At 40.9% G+C, this 15,645-nt stretch overlaps 1 protein-coding gene across 5 annotated transcripts in view; it reads left to right on the forward strand.

The window, feature by feature from the left end:
- The window catches only part of LOC126253651 (transmembrane protein 47), a 387,066-nt gene that overhangs the window by 353,865 nt on the left and 17,556 nt on the right, over positions 1–15,645 (forward strand). For all 5 annotated transcript variants that reach the window (XM_049955159.1, XM_049955162.1, XM_049955161.1 and 2 more), the window contains one exon: positions 10,426–10,612. In XM_049955159.1, coding sequence (XP_049811116.1) covers positions 10,426–10,612 — 187 coding nt within the window. The remainder of the gene's footprint in view (positions 1–10,425; positions 10,613–15,645) is intronic.

Consider the following 15,645-nt stretch of genomic DNA (forward strand, 5'->3'; position numbering starts at 1 on the left):
GACCACGTCACTGTATGGAGAGTGCTACGGGAGAACCAGTTGTTTCCGTACCATGTACAGCGTGTGCAGGCACTATCAACAGCTGATTGGCCTCCACCGGTAAACTTCTGCGAATGGTTCAGCCAACAATGTGTCAATCCTCATTTCAGTGCAAATGTTCTCTTTACGGATGAGGCTTCATTCCAACGTGATCAAATTGTAAATTTTCACAATCAACATGTGTGGGCTGACGAGAATCCGCACGCAATTGTGCAATCACGTCATCAACACAGATTTTCTGTGAACGTTTGGGCAGGCATTGTTGGTGACGTCTCGATTGGGTCCCATGTTCTTCCACCTACGCTCAATGGAGCACGTTATCATGATTTCATACGGGATACTCTACCTGTGCTGCTAGAACATGTGCCTTTACAAGTACGACACAACGTGTGGTTCATGCACGATGGACCTCCTGTACATTTCAGTCGAAGTGTTCGTACGCTTCTCAACAACATATTCAGTGACCGATGGATTGGTAGAGGCGGACCAATTCCATAGCCTCCACGCTCTCCTGACCTCAACCCTCTTGACTTTCATTTATGGGAGCATTTGAAAGATCTTGTCTACGCAACCCCGGTACCAAATGTAGAGACTCTTCGTGCTCGTATTGTGGACGGCTATGATACGCCATTCTCCAGGGATGCATCAGCGCATCAGGGATTCCATGCGACAGAGGGTGGATGCATGTATCCTCGCCAACGGAGGACATTTTGAACATTTCCTGTAACAAAGTGTTTGAAGCCACGCTGGTACGTTCTGTTGCTGTGTGTTTCCATTCCATGATTAATGTGATTTGAAGAGAAGTGATAAAATGAGCTCTACAATGGAAAGTAAGCGTTTCCGGACACATGTCCACATAACATATTTTCTTTCTTTGCGTGTGAGGAATGTTTCCTGAAAGTTTGGCCGTGCCTTTTTGTAACACCCTGTATTTTCGGTAGAAAAGCAGCAAGTATTGATTGTACATCGCAAACCAATTTCAAGCTACCATGATGCAACAGTAAGAATGCTGGTTGGAACTGTGCTCTTATCAGAGGGGCTATTCTAACCTCCTTTGCTCTTACTGAAATATTTGAAAATATCCACAGATCTTTAAGGGTAGGGCAGTTTGGTCCAAGGACTAATCTACATCTACATCTACATCTACATCTATACTCCGCGAGCCACCTTACGGTGTGTGGCGGAGGGTACTTATTGTACCACTATCTGATCCCCCCTTCCCTGTTCCATTCACGAATTGTGCGTGGGAAGAACGACTGCTTGTAAGTCTCCGTATTTGCTCTAATTTCTCGGATCTTTTCGTTGTGATCATTACGCGAGATATATGTGGGCGGTAGTAATATGTTGCCCATCTCTTCCCGGAATGTGCTCTCTCGTAATTTCGATAATAAACCTCTCCGTATTGCGTAACGCCTTTCTTGAAGTGTCCGCCACTGGAGCTTGTTCAGCATCTCCGTAACGCTCTCGCGCTGACTAAATGTCCCCATGACGAGTCGCGCTGCTTTTCGCTGGATCATGTCTATCTCTTCTATTAATCCAACCTGGTAAGGGTCCCATACTGATGAGCAATACTCAAGAATCGGACGAACAAGCGTTTTGTAAGCTACTTCTTTCGTCGATGAGTCACATTTTCTTAGAATTCTTCCTATGAATCTCAACCTGGCGCCTGCTTTTCCCACTATTTGTTTTATGTGATCATTCCACTTCAGATCGCTCCGGATAGTAACTCCTAAGTATTTTACGGTCGTTACCGCTTCCAATGATTTACCACCTATGGCATAATCGTACTGGAATGGATTTCTGCCCCTATGTATGCGCATTATATTACATTTATCTACGTTTAGGGAAAGCTGCCAGCTGTCGCACCATTCATTAATCCTCTGCAGGTCTTCCTGGAGTACGTACGAGTCTTCTGATGTTGCTACTCTCTTGTAGACAACCGTGTCATCTGCAAATAGCCTCACGGAGCTACCGATGTTGTCAACTAAGTCATTAATGTATATTGTAAACAATAAAGGTCCTATCACGCTTCCTTGCGGTACTCCCGAAATTACCTCTACATCTGCAGATTTTGAACCGTTAAGAATGACATGTTGTGTTCTTTCTTCTAGGAAATCCTGAATCCAATCACAAACCTGGTCCGATATTCCGTAAGCACGTATTTTTTTCACTAAACGTAAGTGCGGAACCGTATCAAATGCCTTCCTGAAGTCCAGGAATACGGCATCAATCTGCTCGCCAGTGTCTACGGCACTGTGAATTTCTTGGGCAAATAGGGCGAGCTGAGTTTCACATGATCTCTGTTTGCGGAATCCATGTTGGTTATGATGAAGGAGATTTGTATTATCTAAGAACGTCATAATACGAGAACACAAAACATGTTCCATTATTCTACAACAGATTGACGTAAGTGAAATAGGCCTATAATTATTCGCATCTGATTTATGACCCTTCTTGAAAATGGGAACGACCTGCGCTTTCTTCCAGTCGCTAGGTACTTTACGTTCTTCCAGAGATCTACGATAAATTGCTGATAGAAAGGGGGCAAGTTCTTTAGCATAATCACTGTAAAATCTTAAGGGTATCTCGTCTGGTCCGGATGCTTTTCCGCTACTAAGTGATAGCAGTTGTTTTTCAATTCCGATATCGTTTATTTCAATATTTTCCATTTTGGCGTCCGTGCGATGGCTGAAGTCAGGGACCGTGTTATGATTTTCCGCAGTGAAACAGTTTCGGAACACTGAATTCAGTATTTCTGCCTTTCTTCGGTCGTCCTCTGTTTCGGTGCCATCGTGGTCAACGAGTGACTGAATAGGGGATTTAGATCCGCTTACCGATTTTACATATGACCAAAACTTTTTAGGGTTCTTGTTTAGATTGTTTGCCAATGTTTTATGTTCGAATTCGTTGAATGCTTCTCTCATTGCTCTCTTTACGCTCTTTTTCGCTTCGTTCAGCTTTTCCTTATCAGCTATGATTCGACTACTCTTAAACCTATGATGAAGCTTTCTTTGTTTCCGTAGTACCTTTCGTACATGATTGTTATACCACGGTGGATCTTTCCCCTCGCTTTGGACCTTAGTCGGTACGAACTTATCTAAGGCGTACTGGACGATGTTTCTGAATTTTTTCCATTTTTGTTCCACATCCTCTTCCTCAGAAATGAACGTTTGATGGTGGTCACTCAGATATTCTGCGATTTGTGCCCTATCACTCTTGTTAAGCAAATATATTTTCCTTCCTTTCTTGGCATTTCTTATTACACTTGTAGTCATTGATGCAACCACTGACTTATGATCACTGATACCCTCTTCTACATTCACGGAGTCGAAAAGTTCCGGTCTATTTGTTGCTATGAGGTCTAAAACGTTAGCTTCACGAGTTGGTTCTCACAGTATAACAGAACATATAACTTCAGTCGTTCCAGTCAATGAAAGAAGAGAATATGGTGTTCATTTACTTAAGATTACAAGTAGATAAATGAGTGTATTATCTAGAAATCTAACCTGAACTTGATGAAGCACATGGTTACACACACATCGCAAAGCTAAGTTTGTTTTTATTATTTGTAATTTTTTTAAATTAAGAAATTAAGCTGACATTCTATATTCAGTCATGAGTTACGGAAGTATTCTCTTGAGAAAACAGACCATTGGAGAAATTTTTCGGAAATTTACAGGTGTGTTAGAAAACCTAATTATTTTGACAAACGTGCAATAATATATATTAGTTAGACCAATATTTAGCATTTCCTTTTCAATAATGCAAAACATTCTTATTAGAATATTTCCAAATTGATGTCTGTATAGACCTGTGATTCAAAAAGGGGGCAGATATACTGATATACTTTGTCAGTAATTTACCATACCTTATAAAATGTTTCGTGGGAATTGTAATGGAATTTGAGACTGGATTAAATAACTTTCTGTTCGGCATTCCCTTCTACTCCATTGACAAGCAAGCATCTTATGTGGAACTGTTAAAAATAATAATGTGAAACAAATGAAATTTTCTTACAATGTATTTGGTTATAATATAATGGATTTTTACTTTTATGAGGGAGTAGTGAAATGAAAACCGAACACCCGCCACAACGGGACCATGGGATGGTTCCATTCGAAAGTAATCGCCACACGCGTTACGATATTTATCCCAGCGAGAGGCGAGACGATTAATTCCTGTATCAGTGAAGTACCATGCTCCATTTGCTTTAAAAGATTAAGAGTGGGAGGGTCCGCAACCAACTTAGGGCATCACATAAGGAGGATTCCTAGCTTACAATAATAATAGAAAGCAGCTGATATGTTGCTTGTGTGCACATAATATGCCTTTAATATACAGGGTGAGTCACCTAACGTTACCGCTGGATGTATTTCGTAAACCACATCAAATACTGACGAACCGATTCCACAGACCGAACGTGAGGAGAGGGGCTAGTGTAATTGTTTAACACAAACCATACAAAAATGCACGGAAGTATGTTTTTAACACAAACCTACGTTTTTTTTAAATGGAACCACTGTAGTTTTGTTAGCACGTCTGAACATATAAACAAATACGTAATCAGTGCCGTGGTTTACGAAATATATCCAGCGGTAATGTTAGGTGACTCACCCTGTATTTCTCCAACCTCAGTTTTCACCCTTTAGCACTGACTATTCGTAACGCCCAAAAGTAGTGAAATGATCCACGATTACAACATGATTTTTGAGCAGAGTTTCAAAAAAGTTGAAGTAGTAGGAGAATACTTGTGGCCTTTTTTGTAATATTCAGCCATTTACTACTTTTTGAGAAAAGCAGCGGTGGACGGACCAACGTTTCTTCTATTTGACTATTTACTTTAGTATGTTTATTCCATATATCTTGAAACTGAGGGAATCAAGATTTTTCAATCTTTGTTCGATTTCTACGTTTATTACAGGAAAGAATAGGAAGAAAACAGAAGTTCGGTTGTTTCAGAAACCGGTTATTTTGAGCGGTTTTAACACTCAGGTTAAACTGGCGTTGAAAATAACCGGTATAACTGAAAACAAATTGAAAATGAAACTGAAAATAAAATAAGTTAAAATAACCGCAACAAGTAAAACAATAATGACACTCTCCCGAACCGATGTGCAACAACGGTATCAGCATTACCACGATAAAGTGCGTTGTGGAATGCGTATTACAACTCTTGACAGACATACATTATTTTTCTCTAGTGAAAAAATAGAAAAGTGGGATAGTTCGACCCAGTCCTTGACTTGTGACGGCACGCACAGTTTGGCCGTACCGGTACCTCTGACGAAATAATCAGAACCGCAAATTTTGAGATGTACTACGACAGAACTTTTTCTGCGGTTGAATCTAGGTAAAACAAATGCTGCATTCACACTTTTAAGGTACTCAGAGTGTTAAAATGACGTTTTAAGAAGTCTAAATTTCGGAAACACCTCATGGAAGGTCACAGTACCAGAACCTCTTTTTTTACACCTCAAACACTGGTTCAACCTATTTCTAAGAATGAAGTGCACAGTTGAATACTTCACACAAATTCAGTTTATGTAACAAATACCGGCCTGGTTTTTCTAAACTGTGGCTAAAATACTGCTCGAATTAAGGTAATTGAGGGCCGAAATTATGTGATAGGCAACCACAAGGCTACAGTATTGACAGAAAAAGCATCAGCGAAGCTTTTGCTGGCATCAACTTTGATAATACTAAACGGGAAACTGGGACAGCAGCAATGAAAAGTCTCCCTGGATTCGTTCCCTCAGAAGCGCCGCAGTTGTCAGTCCTGGGGCCATTGCTGTACACTGTGTACATCAGTGGCACATTGTCATTTCTGTCTTCCTATTTTGATAACCGCGAGCTTTACTTTAGAGACAGATCTGACGATATCAGTACTGCCGTTTCTCAAACGCCTTCAGTGCTCAAATGGGCACGAAATGTGTATTTAAACTAAATGCCGAAAAAACTTCCGAAGTTACTTTAGTACCCCATCATTAATTTAATTGCTTAATCAGTCAATTAATTCTAAATTTCGCGATTACTTGTTTCCTATTTTTCTTGACGGCATCCCAGTACCACCACATCAGAAAAGAGTGAAGAACTTTGGTGTAACGTTGAATAAGCACTTTAGATGGACAGAACGCCACATGTAGAAAGGGGTTCTGCTTGCTTCTGTGTCCTGGAGAAGATTCAGAATATATTTCCGCAGAATGTGAAACGTAAGTTTGTGCACTCCGTCACGCTGCCTTATCTCCACGATTAAACAAGTGGTGAAAGTTCTAGACGGTTCGAACTAATCATTAATGGTTGTATGTCTTACATGAGTAACGTTAGTCTGTTTGACCATGTCAGTGCTTGATACACCCAGTTAGGAAGCGTGCGGCTAGACAAATTATTTAACTACCATGCGCTATGTCTATTTCATTGTCCCCTTTAGTACACATGCACCACAGTGCCTCGCATTAGAAACTGGGTGCTTTTTATCTCATAATCACAACACGAAGTCTCTCTTGTTTTGTATCTTGCCTAAAAATTTCAATTCTACTTTCTGCACAGTTCAGTGCTCTGTAGCGTTTAAGAAAAAGCTGTAGAAACCATTTTGTGAACCTCATAATTTTTTGGGGTAAAAGTTAATTTTACACTGGCAAACAGTAAAGCAAATGCTCCTACCTCTCCCTGTCACACTTAATTCTATCTCCGTCCCCTCCACTCTCCAGTACACACGAGGGCGGTTTGAAAAGTTCTCTAAATCACTGCGACAGGTTAGCGCTAGCGCAGCGAGTTGTTCACGTGATAACAACAATGTAATCTCGGAACTCTCCCGATTGGTCCGTGTGTGCATAGAAAAACAATAATATCAGAAATTGAGTCCGCCTTGATGCAAAACAAACACCTTGTTATTTGTTTACTTATTTATTTTCCCCAACTAGTGTCGGCGACAAATATCACCATCAGTGGTTTTTTAATATTTATTGCATGTTTTAAGAATTATTCTCGCTGTTTGCGGCATATTTTCTGTGCTTTTTTTTTTGTTGCCGTTTTTTTTCTCAGCGCACGTCATCTGCAAGTTCGTTGGACGGCATGTACACAGAAAAACGAAACTTGCACACTTTATTTGTGATCAATAACATTACATAGCACAATGTTCTTCATCATAAACAAAGTGCGAAGTTTTGTTTTTCTGTGTACAGGATCAGCTACATGTCATCCAACGAACTTGCAGATGACATGATGTACGCTGAGAAAAAAAAGCACAGAAAATATGCCTCAAACAGCGAGAAAAATTCTTAAAAACCTGCCATAACATACAATAAATAAGATTAAAAACCCACTGATTGTGATATTTGTCGCTGAAACTAGTTAGGAAAATAAATAAGTAAACAAATAAAACTGTTTTGCAACAAGGCGGACTCAATTTTTGATATTGTTGTTGTTCACGTGACATTCATTGGACTGTTGTCTGTAAATACGTGCTACGTCAGTGCTCTTCCAAGAGAGCTACGGCGGTGACGTGGTTTTGTTGTTGCTCCCGCGTAGTGATTTGCGAAGATGGAAAAAATAGAGATTCGAGCAGTGAATTAAGTACTTCGTCAAGAAAGGTATGAAAGCAAAGGACATTCACGCCGATTTCCAGAATACATTGGGGATTCTACTCCTTCAATGCAACTGTTGCCAAGTGGGCGAATGAATTTAAATTTGGTAGGGAGAACTTAGATGATGATCCGCGCTGTGATCGGCCAAGATGTCACTGTTCCAGAAATCATTGCAAAAGTGCCCAAAATGGTCATGGAGAGTCGCCGATTAAAAGAGCGTGAAATTGCTCACGCTTGCCACATGTCATGCGAAAGGGTATATCACATTTTAACTGAAGAATTAGAAATAAAAAAAAATTACCTGCAAGATAAGATAGATACTGCCTACAGGAAAACTAAAGAGACCTTTGGAGAAAAGAGAACCACTTGTATGAATATCAAGGGCTCAGATGGAAACCCAGTTCTAAGCAAAGAGGGGAAAGCAGAAAGGTGGAAGGAGTATATAGAGGGTTATATACAAGGGCGATGTTCTTGAGAACAATATTATGGAAATGGAAGAGGAGGTAGATGAAGAGGAAATGGGAGATATGATACTGCGTGAAGAATTTGATAGAGCACTGAAAGACCTGAGTCGAAACAAGGCCCCCGGAGTAGACAACATTCCATTAGAACTACTGACAGCCTTGGGAGAGCCAGTCCTGACAAAAAACTACCATCTGGCGAGCAAGATGTAAGAGACAGGCGAAATACCCTCAGACTTCAAGAAGAACATAATAATTCCAATCCCAAAGAAAGCCGGTGTTGATAGATGTGAAAATTACCGAACTATCAGATTAATAACTCACGGCTGCAAAATAATAACGCGAATTCTTTACAGACAAATGGAAAAACTCGTAGAAGCCGACCTTGGGGAAGATCAGTTTGGATTCCGTGCAAATATTGGAACAGGTGAGGCAATACTGACCCTACGAATTATCTTAGAAACTAGATTAAGGAAAGGCAAACCTACGTTTCTAGCATTTGTAGACTTGGAGAAAGCTTTTGACAATGTTGACTGGAATAATATCTTTCAAATTCTGAAGGCGGCAGGGGTAAAATACAGGGAGCGAAAGGCTATTTACAATTTGTACAGAAACCAGATGGCAGTAATAATAGTCCAGGGGTATGAAAGGGAAGCAGTGGTTGGGAAGGGAGTGAGACAGGGTTGTAGCCTCTCCCCGATGTCATTCAATCTGTATATTGTGCAAACAGTAAAGGAAACAAAAGAAAAATTCGGAGTAGGTATTAAAATCCATGGAGAAGAAATAAAAACTTTGAGGTTCGCTGATGACATTGTAATTCTGTCAGAGACAGCAAAGGACTTGGAAGAGCAGGTGAACGGAATGGACAGTGTCTTGAAAGGAGGATATAAGATGAACATCAACAAAAGCAAAACAAGGATAATGGAATGTAGTCGAATTAAGTCGGGTGATGCTGAGGGAATTAGATTAGGAAATGAGACACTTCAAGTAGTAAACGAGTTTTGCTATTTGGGGTGCAAAGTAACTGATGATGGTCGAAGTAGAGAAGATATAAAATGTAGACTGTCAATGGCAAGGAAAGCGTTTCTGAAGAGGAGTAATTTGTTAACATCGAGTATAGATTTAAACGTCAGGAAGTCGTTTCTGAAAGTATTTGTATGGAGTGTAGCCATGTATGGAAGTGAAACATGGACGATAAATAGTTTAGACAAGAAGAGAATAGAAGCTTTTTCGAAATGTGGTGCTACAGAAGAATGCTGAAGATTAGATGGGTAGATCACATAACTAATGAGGAGGTATTGAATAGGATTGGGGAGAAGAGGAGTTTGTGGCACAACTTGACAAGAAGAAGGGACCGGTTGGTAGGACATGTTCTGAGGCATCAAGGGATCACCAATTTAGTATTGGAGGGCAGCGTGGAGGGTAAAAATCGTAGAGGGAGACCAAGATATGAATACACTAAACAGATTCAGAAGGATGTAGGCTGCAGTACGTATTGGGAGATGAAGCAGCTTGCAGAGGATAGAGCAGCATGGAGAGCTGCATCAAACCTGTCTCAGGACTGAAGACCACAACAACTATCTGCAAGATGGGTGCCGCGACTCTTGACGCTGGATCAAAAAATCATGAGCATGGACGTAGCAAAATTACACGAACTAAGGTATGAATTATTGCCACACCCGCCTTATTCATCTGATATGGCTCCGTCAGACTTCCATTTCTTCCCCAAACTGAAAATTTTTCTTGGTGGATGAAGATTTACTTCAAACGAAGATTCGCTTTAAATGAAGAATTGATAGCCGGAATTGACAGCTATTTTGCAGGCCTAGAGGACACTCATTTTCGACATGGGATCGAGGCACTGGAACGTTTTAGGACCAAATGCATTTATCTACAAGGAGACTCCACTGAAAAATAAAAAAAAATGTTTCAGTGATGTAAGTACTTTTTTTCCTATTCCGTTCCGAGAACTTTTCAAACCACCCTCGTATGTTCTGTGACGTTACTCTTCTCTCGTCCCCATCCCCCTTACGTTACGTCACTTGCTGGCAGTGACCTGAATTTAAATTTTCCTATTTGTAATTCGTAATGGTTTCCTACTTTCATTGACAATTAAAAACTGCGTATCTTTTGTGCTATAGCTATTGCTGTTTCCACTATTTAAGTGGTATTTCTAGGTGTAAGAAATCGTATGACAGACTTTTTGTGTGTTTCGTAACAAACATAATGTAAAACAAGTGGATGTCTGGTAGGACGTAAGAGAGGGCGTGTGGCCCTTTCATGTCAAAATAGACAAATAACAAAAATTAACATACAATAAGAAAATCTTTTCTCCATTACAGGTGATTGCGTTCATCTGCGGCCTCATCGTGGTAATCTTGATGATAATGGCACTTGCATCAACAGATTGGTTGATGGCAGAGGGTTGGCGTCAAGGACTCTTTATGCACTGTATTGGTGAGAAGGCGCCTACACCACTTCCGTTTAATGTAGTGGACCAACCAGCCTGTTACCAAGCACGAAGTGTCGGTAAGTTTAAGCATTGTGCCTAGCATATTCTGATGATTAGATTTGTCACTATACGTTTTTTTTTTACAAATTTTAATTCGCCCTGTCTGCCAGATGCGTGAAGTGCCTCCACTCATTTTTTTCTGAATCGATTATGGGTATTCTATTTGAGTTGTGAAAAAAGGTTGGATAAAAAGAATAATTTGGTTCTTGTATGATAGTCTTATCTTCACAGACCATGCCATGTGCGAGTATGTACTGTTTATTATAGCTAGACACTAGTCTTCAAACATTTACTACATAACTGAAGGGACAAGAGACGCTGAATTGTGCTATTGAGCCCAGCCTCTGCAAAGTTTATGTTTCAAGTATAAAATAACATTCGAACTTCAAAAACTAAATTGGACTACTTAAACCCAAGAGCAAGACATTGAAATCTCTTAATAGTTAGTACACTTATCACAACGGCGTTTGAGCAGATAAATGTTGAAAATTCTGTTGTGTAAAAGTGCAGGAAGCAAAGCAGTTAGTGAAGCAGAGTACTGAATTAGAGGACACACAGCAAATATACGGAAAAGTGATTGTGGCAGTAATGTGACATAGCATTTGTTCTTGATTAGGGACATATAATAATTAATAATACTATGTCGTCAGTCAAAATATTTTCGTTTACTAATTACTGTCAAACATGTTTCGGAGCTACAACTCTATTTTTAAGGACTGTTCACATGCCGGCCGCGGTGGTCTCGCGGTTCTAGGCGCGCAGTCCGGAACCGTGGGACTGCTACGGTCGCAGGTTCGAATCCTGCCTCGGACATGGATGTGTGTGATGTCCTTAGGTTAGTTAGGTTTAAGTAGTTCTAAGTTCTAGGGGACTGATAACCACAGCAGTTGAGTCCCATAGTGCTCAGAGCCATTTGAACCATTTGACTGTACAGATGTAATGGGCGTTACACTTGCGTAAGTGTCCCACCAACACCTAGCAACAACAGAATGACACAATTGTTAGATGTAATGAGAAGTGTTCCACGCGGGGTTAACGAGAGAACTAAAGTATTGTAGCGCACGAACACGCACATCAAACCAGACCACTACGATTATGTTATATATGAGGTACTTCCTGAAACTTTTTGACAAATTAAAACTGTGTAGCGGGCCTGTAATTAAGCCCAATACCATTGCTTAAGCAGAAGAATATGAGGGTGGTTTGCGACTTTATACTTGGTCCAGCGACCCTCCAGCTTTTTCATCCCATCGAAGGTTCTGTCAAACTCGGCAAAATACACATCGACTGCAGCCGTCACTTCCTCATTGGATGAAAATTTCTTCCCAGCATGCCAAAGTTTCAAGTTACGGAGCAGTTTCAAACGATCTATCAGTAAAGCATAATAGGGTTGCATCAACAGTCACAAATCGGCGCTCTGAGTCTTACGTATTGCGATTAAACATCATCAGACGTTGTGTTGAAATGTTGGGTCGGATGCGCTTTTGGTCGGCTGTGAGCAATCGTGGCACACATCTCGTACACAGCTTCTTCCAAGCCAGTTCTCCATGCAGTCCATACGCCTGCAGTCTCAGCAATATCATGACTTTTTATTCTGTGGTCTTTCCGTACCATATCGTAGATTTTTGTCAGTGGTTACCTTTATGATAACCTCAACTAGATGGCCAGAGCGTGCTTAAAATCCTTTTTTGATTTGTAAGGCAGTCGAGCCCTCCAAATGAAAATGTTTAATAACAGCCCGAAACTGAATAATGAACTATACGCGGTACGTTGTTGAAATTCCTTATACGATCCTTGGAAGAGTCAAGCTTATCAACCACGAAGACACAACAAAAATGTTCAATTCCTTCATGGAAATTAAGATTGCCGTCGTAAATAAAAAGTAATTGAAAATAACTAAAATATTGTTAAACCTAACGATTGTGTTGTTTCATTACTGCTACATGAAAAACTGAAGCATATTTAACACCCTTTATGTCTATACAATCCTTGAAAATGGAGTTCTAGCACCGAAACGCGTTAGACAGTAATCAAAAAATAAAAATATTGTGATTGAAGACGGAATATTATTAGTGACTATTTCCCTAACCTAGAAGTTACAATCACAGATAGCACACAACTTACCGTCTATTATTAGCGCATTTGTAATTGTGAAAATAAGGCATTGGGAATGCTTTGCAACAAGTGCTGTATTTCCTCGTCTTTTATGACTAGCTCAGATGCCAAATAAGATAAAGTGTGTGTGTGTGTGTGTGTGTGTGTGTTTTTTTTTTTTTTTTTTTTTTTTTAAGGAAATGAGTGATTCATTTGAAACACTTTTTGGACATAATGAGTAAACATGTTGTACGACATAAGCATAACCAATGGTCTACGTTTGCACCAGCAGACACCACACATGCCCGATACTGATGGCGCATTGACTGCCGGACATGCTCGAACACATCGAAAGTTTCTTTGATTGCAGCAGCTGCGGAGATGATTCTTGTGACGAGATCCATTTGCGACTCCACAGGATTGGAATACACGAGATCTCATCGCTCCATACAGAAAGAAATAAAGACATGAGAAATCCGGTAAGCATCGGAGCCAGGGAACCGGTCCACCACGTCCAATCCATCGATGTGGGCATGACTGATTCAAATGCCTAAGAACAGTGTGTCCAAAATAAGCTGGTGTCCTATCATGTTGGAACCACATGCTGCGCCTCACATTTGCTGGAACATCTTCAAAGAAGCCAGGAAGAACCTATTCCAGGGAAGTCTAAAAATTTTGCGGTAGTCAAGTGGGGCAGTAAAATGTACGACCTGACTAAGCAGTCATTGACCAAACCTGTCAACACGCTAACTGTGAAGTGATGTGCCCCACACACAGTGGGGGTTTTCTGGTGCCCACAAATGGTCGTTATGGTGATTGAATAAGTCATCCCTAGTGAATGTGGCCTCATCAGCGAAAAACATGTAAACGACCACTTTGTTGCAGAACACTGTGCAAAATGCACACATGCACACATGCAGGATGGTCATTGCAGTGCAATAACTGCATCCTTTGGAGAGGAAAGTCGCGTAAGGAGTCGATGTTAAAGACACGCTGGACACTTCTAAGAGACATTAGTAAATCCAAGGGGACGTATGCAGGTGCTTGGATTAGTCTCCACAGCATCCGTGCCACTTAATATGCTATCTGATGTTTTCCCAGAGCTTTTATAGCTTGTAGAATTCTTGGGTGACCAGCCAGGACACGTAGTAATTACTCCACGATATTTCGGCAGACTGACTTGTTGCCATCTTCGGGAGGCCCCTGATGTCTGATGCTCAGCTGTTGTCGGCAACCTTCATATGCTGGCCATTACCCCTCTCCACCACTCTGCTCCAGTTGCTATCAGTGTGGCCACCTTGGTGGATTGTGGCAGTGGTGTGGATGTTGATGCCCAGCTCCAAACTCTGGTCTCCAGTGTCCATGCTATCGCTGTCAGGTGCGGACCTCACTGCAAGGGAACACTTTTCTTTTTCTAGGTTCATTGCAGGATTCCATGCCACCTCAGTTGTTGGCTGCCATCGTTGTTAATTGCAACATCATGGATCCTGATTCCAATGGCCCCTAATCACGAAATCCCAGGAGGAGGAAGATTGCCCAAGTATTTTTGATGTGCTTGTAGTTCACAGTACGACCAGTTTTTATACTATTGTAGGCCGTGGCTGATTTGGTGGTCTGGCGTGGTTCACTGTGACGTGTTCACAACACCTCTCTTTTACTGTGCTTACCGGTTCCCCATTGCATGCTCTGCTGCACTCGCAAGTGATTTCATAGACTCCTGGTCCGCAAAGCCCAAAATTGTACTTCAGTATATGTAATGGGGACGATGTTGTAGTGGGTGAAAACAAAATACACAATTAACATCATTTAGCTCAAAGATCCTGCCAATTTTTCCCTAGTATTGCCGACAAATGGGACGTATGTTGGTGACTTGTGCTCTTCCTTTTCCTCCTGCTGTTGTGTGGGTACAGCCTTATCTGCTTGCTGCTGTACCCATTTCTCCGGAATGTTGTTTTGAAGTGCTCCAGTTGAGTTGAAAGGCTGTCTAGGTCGCAGATGTTTTGCACACACCCGTTCACATAGCACTATCCTTCATGGTGGGAGCTGTGGTGACTACTCAAGGCATGTAGATAAAGATCACACACAGTGTCCCACATAGTGTCCCAGCTTGTCATCTGCTTTATGTTTCAGTAAGACGTCAAAGAATGAGAGGATGCCATCTTTCACCTCAATAATAAACATTATTGGGGTGCAGCAAATTCAGCTGATTGAGAAATTCACTTACGCTGTCCTCTACATGAGGCCAGGGAACAAGTGTGTCATCCATATAACGATAGAAACAAGTTGGTTTTTGCTGGCCATCTTCCAGGGATGATGTTGAGGAGAAGGCTCTGGAACACGGCCAACAAAAACCGACTTGTTTCTGCCGTTATGTGGACGACAAGTTTGTCACTTGGCCACATGTGCAGGACAGTGTAAGTGGATTTTTCAGTCGCCTGAATTTGCTGCACCCCCAACATACAATTTACCATGGAAGTGGAAGATAGCAACCTCCCATTCCTTGATGTACTAGGGAGTTAGTTACATGTTCAATGGATCATTTTGCACAGTAGATCATAATGATGTGGAACAAGTCATTTTCCATATATTCATTAAATTAATAGAAACTCTTCTATGGGATAGGAGGAGTTGTCAAGGAGAAAGTTTCTCAGTTTGTTTTCAGATTATATTATGCTGTCTGTTGGCCATTTTGTATCGCTGGGTAAGTTATCAAAAATTTTTGTTGCAGCATTGTGCGCCCTGTTTTGTGCTAAACATAATCTTAATGTGGGATAATGAATGTCATTTTTCCTCCTGATATTGTATGTATGTACATCGTTGTTCCTTTTGATCTCTAAAGAATTATTTACAACAAACTACATGAGGGAATAAATATACTGTGAAGCAGTGTACAAGATGAATTGATTGTGAGAACCACATATTATTCTTACAGCACATTTTTTGCACTATAATTTCT

The sequence above is a fragment of the Schistocerca nitens genome, chromosome 4 (assembly GCF_023898315.1).
Source record: "Schistocerca nitens isolate TAMUIC-IGC-003100 chromosome 4, iqSchNite1.1, whole genome shotgun sequence".
Taxonomy (NCBI): domain Eukaryota; kingdom Metazoa; phylum Arthropoda; class Insecta; order Orthoptera; family Acrididae; genus Schistocerca; species Schistocerca nitens.